At 45.0% G+C, this 11,622-nt stretch overlaps 1 protein-coding gene across 1 annotated transcript in view; it reads left to right on the top strand.

The window, feature by feature from the left end:
* Positions 1 to 821: 821 nt before the first annotated feature.
* BEND7 (BEN domain containing 7) overlaps positions 822 to 11,622 on the top strand; it is a 125,851-nt gene continuing 115,050 nt past the window's right edge. Inside the window, exon 1 of the mRNA XM_077472183.1 lies at positions 822 to 1,312. Coding sequence (XP_077328309.1) covers positions 1,252 to 1,312 — 61 coding nt within the window. The 5' untranslated portion in view covers positions 822 to 1,251. The remainder of the gene's footprint in view (positions 1,313 to 11,622) is intronic.

Below are 11,622 nucleotides of genomic sequence, written 5' to 3'. Positions count from 1 at the left end.
GGTTTTACTGAGACTGGCAACCTTGGTGGGGCCCCCTAGTGGCCCGGGGCCCTCGGGCAGTGCCCGAATGGTCAGTCCGCCCCTGGGCAGGTGACATGGCAAGTGGCAATCTGCAAATGGTGGCAAGTGACGTGGCAAGTGACAATCTGCAAATGGTGGCAGGTGATGTGGCAAGTGAAAATCCACATCTAGTGGTGGGTGGCGGTGGCAAGTTAAAAACGTACATCTGCTGACAGGCGGCGGTGGCAAGTGACATGATGCATCTGGTGGCAGGAGATGTGGCAAGCTCCCACTGATTCTGAATTATGGTGCGCTGAATCACTTCATTATATATTAGAATGTAACAATAGAAACAATGCACTTCACCCTGACACCACATCAACCATGGTGCCATGATGATTGAAACGCCAACACCCCAGCCTTCCTTTGCCCGCAAAAAAATTGCTTACCACAGGTGTGCCTGCCCCCCATTGCAAAAAGGTTGGTGACCGCTGCTATGGGCTCTAGCCCCAGATCTTTTGCAGACCTAGCAATGCACCTAAACAAGGAAGATCATTGAGTGGCTCCATTCACTGCACGTAGTGTAAAATCGTAGGACGTCACACACACACACAAGTGTCACCTGCAGGAGCAGTGACTGCGCATGTGTGTCTGCCTGCTGTCTGCTGCTCCCCCCCCCCCCTCTACCGAACACCCGGCTGTGACGACATCACCCTCTACACGCCTGTAGTACCACACTTCGCCAGCAGGTGTCACCCTCCTCCTCCATCACTAAGTCATTCTCTCCCTTGTTTATCATTGACCCTAAAAGAAAAAAAAAGGAGAAAGCTAAACAGACAGAGAGAGAGAGAGAGAGAGAGCTGTAGAGGGCCCTGTGTGTGGCTCTCAGTCCTCAGGGGGATCTCGGATGTCTTATTGCCAGGACCTCAGGGTGCTGTGGGGAAATGATGAGCACCTCCAGGAAGCTCCCAGGGATTATGATCTGACAGCTCTGCATTATTCCTCCAAACCTTCTCATTGGAAGCAAGGAAAAACTTTCCCATCTGCCACCAGTTGGAAGTGAGATCTCCCAGTGCCTGGCAGTCTTGGGTCCTTGTGCCACTCTGGGGCTTCTATTGCATTTCTTCCCCCCCTCCTCCCCTTCCTCCTCTCCTCTGTCTTCTTCCTAATCTCTCTGATCTTTCTTCTCCCCCCTCTGCTCCTTCTTCTTGCCTCCAGCAACAATAACCAGTGCCACCAAACTGCTCCACAATGGAGTTCTCTGAAAGGAAGAGGAGCAGGAAATCCCAGAGCTACAAACTGGTGAAGCCAGGTAAGCAGTGGGCATTGTGCTGTGTGTGTGGGGGGAAGGGGGGGCTCAGGATGGGTGACACCTGTCAGAAGTGACAGCTGGGGGGGAGCTCAGTGACAGCAGCCAGCCAGCCTATACAATGATAAGGACAACATACAACATAAGGATCTTAGGACACAGACTGATTGTATAAGTGTGTCTGCTTATTCCAAGAGGTTCTGCAGCAGCTGCAGCCCCCCTTGCTTTTTTTCTTTTTTTTATCTGTGTGATCTGTGATTGGCTACAATCTGCCTGCTGTATGGGCCTGCCATTGAACCCCCCTCTTCCCCAGTGACAGTTTGTTTTGCTGTCCGCAGGGAGACACAATGACAGACAAGCTGATGAATTAATAGGGCTGCAGAGGACAAAAGCTGGAAGAAGCCCACACAGAGCCAGGCGCAGGCTTCATGCCAGCCCATTGCATGGCACGTTTACTCATACTGTCATCTTCCAGCATATTTTAGAGTCACTATTTACAAAGCAAACCTGACCTTTCTCCCTTGGGATGGGGAGATATATTGCCTTTTTTCTTGTATTATTTTCATAATATTAATAATATTATTCATATAAAAGTGGATCTTTCTTAAGCAGGTTTTATCCCTTTATCCATTAGTGAAACGCAGTTATTGATGATGAGCATACTGTCATCAGCGGCTGTAATGTGTACAGGAAAGGCCATGAGTGTGCAGGGAGGGCTGTACAGTGTGTGTGCTGCTCCCTATGACAGATCCCCAGACCTTGTTAAGTGGCATTCAGGCTGCAGAGTTCAAGGCAGGTGACAGTGTCTGTCTCAGTGGTCCCCAGCTAGCACTACATATAGCACGCCGTGTATAACTTAGGCGTCTTCTTCTATGGAAAACAGAATTCAAGGATTCTGATTGTAGGCAACGGGACACTTTTATATAGTTTGGATTCAGAAAAATGATCCAACTTAATAAACTTTGTAACCTAAATTTACAAGTCTAAGTCTAAATTTACAAAAAAATACATATTAATACATGGTTTAGCATTGCCGTTCTCTACTTTTCTCAACTTTTTTCCCCCCAGAGGAACTCTTGAAAGCAGGTCCCTATGAACACCTAGTAAAAAGAATTATCAGGGGTCAGTGGAAGCGATGTCTCTTATGCTGCGTACACATGAACGGAATGTCCGACAGAAAAAGTCTGATAAGTCGTATATTCCGATCGTGTGTATGCCTCGTCTGACTTTTTTTTTTTTTAATTCTGACGGACCTAGAAATAGAACATGTTCTAAATATTTCTGACGGAACCAATTCCTATTGGAAAAAACGCTAGTCTGTATGCTGTTACGATGGACCAAAAACAATGCATGCTCTGAAGCAAGTACGAGACGGAAGCTATTGGCTACTGGCTATTGAACTTCCTTTTTCTAGTCCTCTAGTTCTTGACAATCGGACTTTGGTGTGATTGTGTGTACGCAAGACAGTTTCAGCGGAACTCCATCGGAACTCCATCAGAAAGACCTTCAGAGTTTATTCCAACTGGAAAACCGGTCGTGTGTACAGGGCATTACATTGGTGGTCAGCAGGAAGACCCTTATATTGGTGGTCAGCTGGAAAACCCTTATATTGGTGTTCAGTGGGAGCAATTTCCCTTACATTGGCGTTTAATGGGAAGACCCTTACATTGGTGGCCAGTGAGAAGACCTGTATATTGGTGGTTAGTGGGAAGACCCTTACATAGGTGGTCAGTGGGAAGAATGCCCCTTACATTGGTGGTCAGTGAGAAGAACGTCCCTTACATTGGTGGTCAGCGGAAAGGCCCCTACATTGGTGGCAGGTGAGAGGACCTTTACATTGGTGGTCAGTGGGGAAACCTTATATTTTTGGTCATTGGGAAGACTGCCCCATATGTTACCGGTCAGTGGGAAGGCCCCTACACTGGTGGCCAGTGAGAGAACCCTTACAGCATTGGTCAGTGGGAAAAACTTAAAATTGTGGCCATTGGGAAGAATGCCCCATATGTTGGTGTTCAGTGAAGGAACCCTTTAATCAATGGTCAGTGGGAAGACCATTACATTGGTGGTCAGTGGGAAGACCCTTACAATGGTGGTCAGTGGGAAGACCCTTACAATGGTGGTCAGTGGGAAGAATGCCCCTTACATTGGTGGTCAGTGAAAAACAGTTACATTGACGGTCCTTGGGAAAAATGCCACCTACAGTGGTGGTAAGCGAGAAGACCCTTACATTGGTGGTCAGTGGGAAGAATGCTTCTTACAGTGGTGGTCAGTGGAAAGAATGCTCCCCTTGTCATGATGGTTAGAATGCGACTCTTACAAACAGTTAACAGATCACTGGTGTCATGCTGCTGGCTTTGCTAAGGGACATTGGAACTGAAACTATGCAGGCACCATCAATGGGGGGGTTCAATCAGCCACAGCTCTAGAGGAAACTCCAGCTTCCATAGTACCCTAGTGGAGAAAAGATGCTTTAATGTATATGTTAGCCTGATCTGTTAATACTCATCAGCAGGTACTTTTAACCAGTGAACACAATGACACCCTTGCAAATGTACAGCACCACTTAGCCACTGTCCTGCCTGCAACAAATGCGGGCAGCACAGTGGCAAAGTGGTTGGCACGTTCGTCTAGCAGCAGTATGGTTGTTGGTTCAAATCCCAAACCACGACACCACCTGCCTGGAGTTTACATGTTCTCCCTGTATTTCTCTGTGTGTGCTCCGGTTTCCTCCCACACTCTAAAGACATGCTGGTAGGTTGACCGGATCCTCTCTAAATTGGCCCTATTATATGTATGTATGAATGTGAGATAGGGACCTTGGATTGTGAGCTCCTTGAGGGCAGGGACTGACGTGAATGTACAATGTATATGTAAAGCGTTGCGTAAATTGACAGCCTTATATAAGTACCTTCAATAATGAATATATGTAGTGAATTTTACTTGCCAATCCAACTCATAAAAATCTGCTTCCACGTATTTGCACTTACTTTATTTACACTTCTGATTTCTTTATAACCTACTTAGCTGGATATAGATTTTTTTAACTTGAGTAACTTTGGTTTATGATGGGAAAACAGAAGTTAAAAGTGACAGGAAATGGCAGTCGGGAGGGAGGTAGGCTTACTCATTATGAATAACTTACTTGCAGGTTTGTCATTGACTAGTCAGGAATGTGTATCTGTTGGTGTGAGAGTCACATTTATGAGTGTGCTAAAGTGTGGGCTTTCCTTCTATATAGTCTTCTTACATGCGTAGTTTATTATTGCACTTGTTCATATTACCTACCATTTGTATAACCTTGCACAGGGCTGGCCATTCACGGTTAAGCCCCGTACACACGAGAGGACTTATGTCCGACAGACTTCCGAAGGAGTTCCGTCGGAGTTCTGCCGGAGTTCCGACGGAGTTCTGACGGACTTTTCGGCGGAGCGGACTTGGCCACACACAATCACACTAAACTCCGACGGATTCGAACGTGATGACGTACGACTGGATTCGGATATGGAAGTTCATAGCCAGTAGCCAATAGCTGCCCTAGCGTCGGTTTTAGTCCGTCGGAATAGCATACACACGAGCGGAGTTTTCGAAGGGACCGGGTCCGGCGGAGTTCCGTCGGGAAAATTTGAAGCATGTTCCATATTCTAAAGTCCTTCGGACTTTGGCGAGTCAAAAGTCCGTTGCAGCCCACACACGATCGAATAGTCTGACGGACTCAGTCCGTCGGACTTTGGATGTTGAAAAGTCCACTCGTGTGTACGCGGCATTAGTTGTTTTTAACAGAAAAAAAACCCAGATCCCTCCATCCATGCAAATGAGGTGAATGGAGGAATCCCCCTACCAGACAATTGTACACTGATCAGTGGCTGCAACTCATTGGCTGCGACTCATTGGCTGCAGATACTGATCATCAGAACATTGTCTAGCAAGTAGAAGTCAATTAGGCCTCATGTACACTGCTGCGGGTAGACGGACATTTAGGAGCAGTTGGGCATTTTTTTCAGCTGCCCCGATCTCTCTTCTATGTTATCTTATCAATACATGTATGCAGGGCAGTTTATAGTCGTTTCTAGACAGTTGAGTTTAGAAGCATTTTTTCTAATGCCCGTAACAGCTTGTAAACACGGTAACTCGCGTTTAGCCGTGTTCCGTTTACAACCATTTTTTTTTTTTTTTACTATTTAAAAGAGAGAAAAAAACACAAACGCAGCTAAACGCAGCTAAACATGGTATGTAAACGTGGCAAAACAGGCGTTTTTAAACATCGATTACTATCTGTCATGTTAAATCGTTCAGGAAAGGTTTTAGAATGTCCCGTGTACACGAGGCCTTACACACAATCCGAAAATCGGCTACATCCATCTTTTTTCGCTTATTATTCAAAAGTAGAAATTGAATAGGTTACTAAAGTCATAAAAATTCTCGTACGACAGAAGAAAAAAAAATCGGAAGTGATGTCATGTGTTGTAGTGTATTTGTATTGTGTTTTCGGACAACTGTACTGACTAAACAAAAATCGTACGATCTGGTATCGTACGAGGAAAGTTTTCACGCTTGTCCAATCAAAATCGGGAAAACTGTCATGATCGGCTTCATAGCTCAGCACTAACGATCCGATTATCGTACGATCGCGTCAAAAGCGTTATTTTTCGTCCGATTTTCGGATCATGTGCACGAGCCATAGGCTTCATGTGCACAGGATGTTGTTTAACCTCTCCTGAACGATTTAACTTGACAGGAAGAATCGGACGTAATGAGGGTATCTCTGGGGGCCCTGATGTAAGGGGGGGCTCTCTGGGCACCCTGATGTAAGGGGGGCTCTCTGGAAACCCTGATGTAAGGGGAGCTCTCTGGGGACCCTGATGCAAGGAGGGGGTCTCTGGGGACCCTGATGTAATGGGGAGGCTCTCTGCGGACCCTGATGTAAAGGGGAGGCTCTCTGGAGACCCTGATTTAAGGGGGGCTCTCTGGGGACCCTGATGTAAGGAGGGGCTCTCTGGGGACCCTGATGTAATGGGGAGGCTCTCTAGAGACCCTGATGTAAAGGGGAGGCTCTCTGGGGACCCTGATTTAAGGGGGGCTCTCTGGGGACCCTGATGTAAGGAGGGGTTCTCTGGGGACTCTGATATAAAGGGGGAGGCTCTTTGGGGACCTTGATGTAAGAGGGAGGCTCTTTGGGGACCCTGATGTAAGGAGGGGCTATCTGGGGACCCTGATGTAAGTGGGGGGCTTTCTGGGAAACCTGATGTAAGGGGGGGCTCTCTGGAGACCTTGATGTAATGAGGGGGGTCTCTGGGGACCCTGATGTAAGGTGGGATCTGCACTCAGATATGTAACGATATTTCAAAATTATATACATGTGTATGCCTGCCCAAGCGTATGGCTTTCTTTACATCGCTGCTATGGGCTCTATCCCGAGATCTTTTGTAGACCTAGCAATGCCCCTGGTGGGGGCCCTTCATGGTTTATTGCACCGGGGCCCTGAAGTTTCTAGTTACACCTCTGAATCAACCTCATAGTTTACCTAGAATAAAAAAAGTCAGCACAAGGGGGTTAATAGAAATAAGGGGCTTTGGCAGGCTTTCCTCAAGAGAGCCCGATTATACCCGCCCTTTCTACCCAGCTACTCCATTCACAAAAGCCTTTACTACAGCTTCCATGAATGAAACAGGATCTGTGAATGGTGGGATGGGTGGAATTGAGGTCTACCCCCTCAATTCAGAGATCATGTTTGATTTATGGAAGCTGTAGCACAGTTTTTATGACTGAAGGAGCTGGGTGGAAATGACGGGCATAGTTGGGCAGTCTTGATAAGTGCCTGTCACAGCCTCTTAGTTCTAATAACCCCCTCTGCTCCGACAGTTTACGGGGGTGGGGGAGGGATCATTGTAATGCGACGTATACACGATTGGACTTTGATTCATGGATTTTTTCCAATGGATGTTGGCTCAAACTTGTCTTGCATACACACGGTCACACAAATCTTGTCAGAAATTCCGGATGTCAAGAACGCGGTGGCGTACAACACATAAGACGAGCCGAGAAAAAGGAAGTTCAATAGCCAGTGCGGTTCTTCTGCTTGATTCCGAGCATGCGTGGAACTTAGTGCGTCGGAATTGTGTACACATGATCGGAATTTACGACAACAGATTTTGTTGTCGGAAAATTTGAGATCCAGATCTTAAATTTTGTGTGATGGAAATTCCGATGGAAAATGTCCGATGGAGCCTACACATGGTTAGAATTTCAGACAAAAAGCTCCCATCAAACATTTTCCGTCTGAAAATCTGACCATGTGTATGGGACATAAGAGGAAAATTTCAGCAAGAGGAAGGCTCAGCAGCACAAGGGATGCATCTCATTGAGGGTAAGTAATGTCCCTTGTGCTGATTTTTTATTTGTTATTTTCAGGGCACACCTGAAAAGATTTAACAATTTTTGTGGTGAAGAACTTATTTATTTTTACATATATATTTAATTTTAAATTTAAAGTGAAGAAGAAAAGAGAAAAGGGAACAGGCGCCTCTAAGTCTAAGTGTAGTATCTGACAACATTTATTAAAAGAATCAACAGATATCCACTCACATGAGGGAGGAAGTATACAGTCACATCATACATATAAGGCGCTTCTGTGGTGCTGGTGAAGTTGGTACAAGGCTTGCTCTCTCTCGGACAGCTTGAGAAAGGAGCATTGCGGCCTCTCATTGGACTACTTTGCATGCTCTGAAACGCGTTGCCTCATTTCCTCCCATTGATCCACAATGGGCGCTGTGTGTCACACTGCGCTCTAACACTTGTAGACCGCCATCAAGTCCTCCCACCTTGGCCCCGTGGGTCTGACCACTGTTACAGTCCCCAAAATATTTTCAAAACTCACGCAGCACACATTTTCAGAATCACTATTTTAGGTATACTTACTAATCTATTTTAACACTTCAGCAACAGTGTACAATGGTACAATATTTGCCTCTTTTCCATACTTAGGTTTGGTTACTTATGTGTGTGGATGATGTCTTATAATAATGATTATTTAGATTGTAAGCTCTAACGAGCAGGGCCCTCTGATTCCTCTTGTACCAAATTGTAATGAAACTGTAATCTCTGCCTTCATTTTGTAGAGCTCTGCGCAAACTGTTGGCTCTATATAAATCCTGTATAATAACAATAATAATTACAATTTCATAATAATGTATGAGTGATTTACACAATGGGGTTTGTTTACTTATAATGTACGTATATCCAAAACTTTTTCTTTTTTGTAGTTTTGGATAGAGCAGGAAAGCAGGGTTAGTCTTTATTTTTTTTACAAGCATTGGATGCCTGGATTCCGGGGCTTGTTAACAAATGCCATATTGAATTAACAGGCTGTGTATGCCTTCTGCCCATAAAAAGAGATATATCAACTCCACTTTAATATGTGGGAAGGTAATAAATATTAGTACTCATAAAATGAATTCAGCGTAAATAAATGTGGCATTGTAATGTGTGTTCTTATTATCCAAAGAACCATCCACAGAACTGATCATTACCTTTGGTGGATTCTATATTGTGAGAGTCAGGCATGGATTGTCAAAAACTGTATTGAGTTCACGATAGTATATAGCAGTGATGGCGAACCTTGGCACCCCAGATGTTTTGGAACTACATTTCCCATGATGCTCATGCACTCTGCAGTGTAGTGGAGCATCATGGGAAATGTAGTTCCAAAACATCTGGGGTGCCAAGGTTCGCCATCACTGGTATATAGTATCTGTGCTCCAAAGCAGTTCTGGACAGATGGCAACAGGCATGTTGCAATTTAATTGGCAAAGGGCTGTCACGTCACTATAACCTTACTGGTTGGTTGGCATAGGTGTGCGTGTGTGAGATGTGTGTGTATATATACATATATATATATATATATATATATATAATATTTATATTATATATTTTATATATATATATATATATATACTTGTTCTACAACCATTTAGTCATAGGTCTTTTAGTTTATAGTCCATATAAAAAGCTCATAGCAATGTGATAGGTTGTGTAACCATAAAATGTCCATTTACAAATGGCAGCCTCCACGAGGAGATTAGAAGCAAAATCCAGCAGGATCTACGGAGTATAAAAGCAATATGGTTACATTTAATGAAGGTACAACATTTAGCAACTCACATGGTTGATGATTAAAACAGGCACATCTAAGTATGAAGGCATCTGGGGTAAAGCTGTCCATATAGACCTTCCCCTACAATGTCGGCTCTTACCGCTGTCAGTCTGCAATCGTGCCCGGGAAGACTACCCTGCAGTAGAGTGATCTGAATGTGAGGCTTGAAGCGCTCGTGGAGCGCAGTGTGGAAGGAATGACATTGATGGTGGTGTGGATGATGGTCTATGTGGAAGCTTTACCCCAGATGCTTGCATACTTAGATGTGCCTGTTTTAATCATCAACTGTGGGACTTGCTAAATGTTGTACATTCATTAAATGTAAACATATTGCTACACTTGGAGGTGCCTTTCTTCTCTTTTATACTCAGTTGTGACTTAAAGCGGAGTTCCACCCTAAAGTGGAACTTCTGCTCATCGGAAACCTCCCCCCCTCTGGTGCCACAGTTGGCACCTTTCAGGGGGGAGGGGGTGCAGATACCTGTCTAATGTCTATGAGTCTATGCCTCTTCCTGTCCCGCCGCACTGTCTGCTGGGACACACACGGGTCCAAGAGACAGCGCGGACCATTCCCATTGTGCTGCGCGACTCGCGCATGTGCAGTAGGGAACCAGGAAGTGAAGCCGCAAAGCTTCACTTCCTGATTCCTTCACCTAGAATGGCAGCGGCAGCAGCCGAGAGATCGATCGGCCTCAGCTGCTGACATCGCTGGACCCTGGGACAGGTGAGTGTCCATTTATTAAAAGTCAGCAGCTGTAGTATTTGTAGCTACTGGCTTTTAATATAATTTTTTTTGGGTGGACTCCCTCTTTAAAGCTACTTTTATATCAAGACATCACTTGTTTATCAAGTCAAAATTTATGAAAATATGTTGCTTGTCTTTCAAAACCCTCTCAAATCAAGGTTTTACTGTATATATGATATAAAAATGTATAAATTAATTAACTAAATCATATAAACACCACTATTAATATACAATAAAGTGCAAGTGCATGATTAAAGTGCATATTCCAAAAAACATTTAGCCAAGTGCATATAATGGGGGTTATTTACGAAAGGCAAATTAAATTTGCACTACAAGTGCACTGCAAATTCATTTGGAAGTGCAGTCGCTGTAAATCTAAGGGGTAGATCTGAAATGAGGGGAGGCTCTGCTGATTTTATCATCCAATCATTTGCAAGCTAAAATGCTGTTTTTTATTTTCCTTGCATGTCTCCTTCGGATTTAAAGCGACTGCACTTGCAGTGCACTTGTAGTACAAAGTGGGTTTGCCTTTCGTAAATAACCCCCAAAGTGTCCATAGTAGTAATGGTTGAACAAAAACAGAAAAATAAATTATAGTCCAATTAACAATGTGTGTATAAATCTTCTTAATCCTGGTGAACGATTAGAAGTGACTGTGTATCTTCCACCACCATCACCTGCCAAACATCCTACCCACTGAAACTCCACGACACCCATTACAGGTAATCAAAAGCGCAGAGGGATCGGACCAATGAAGGAAATTCTCCAGATCTCGAATCGTGCCGTCAGACCTCCAAACATCAATGGGGTAATGAAAGGAAGAAAGGAAGACTCCCAATGTAGTGAAGTTTGTTACGATTTATTAAAGGGGTCTAAACCTGCGTGTTTTTTTCACCTTAAAGTGGTTCTGCACCTAAAAAAAAATATTAAAAGCCAGCAGCTACTAATATTGCAGCTGCTGACTTTTAATAAAATCACACTTACCTGTCCCAGGGTCCAGCGATGTCGGCGGCAGATGACGAGCGATCGCTCATCTCGCTGCTGCCCCCCGCCGCCATCCTCTGTCAGAGAATCGGGAAGTGAAGCATCGCGGCTTCACTGCCCGGTTCCCTACTGCGCAGTCGCACTGCGCGTCTCTTCTGGTCCCCCACTGTGTCCTGGGAACTGCGTCGGTCTGCCCGGAAGTGGGTGCAGATACCTGGATTATCCAGGTAACTGCACCCCCCTCCCCCCTGAAAGGTGCCGATTGTGGCACCGGAGGGGGGGAGGGATCAGATTAGCGGGACTTCCCCTTTAGGATGAAGAACCGCTTTAAAGCATCCTATGCATTAAGGTGAAAAAACACCTGGCAGTGACCGGCCTCCTCAGCCCCCCCCCCCCCCCGTTTTACCCGAGACCTAGAACTTGACCCACGGGTCG

Source organism: Lithobates pipiens, unplaced genomic scaffold (genome assembly GCF_037356315.1).
Source record: "Lithobates pipiens isolate NorthernLeopardFrog02 unplaced genomic scaffold, aLitPip1_a1.2 Scaffold_8, whole genome shotgun sequence".
NCBI lineage: Eukaryota > Metazoa > Chordata > Amphibia > Anura > Ranidae > Lithobates > Lithobates pipiens.
The sequence above is the reverse complement of the archived record's forward strand: the minus strand, read 5'-3'. Positions and strand labels throughout refer to the sequence as shown.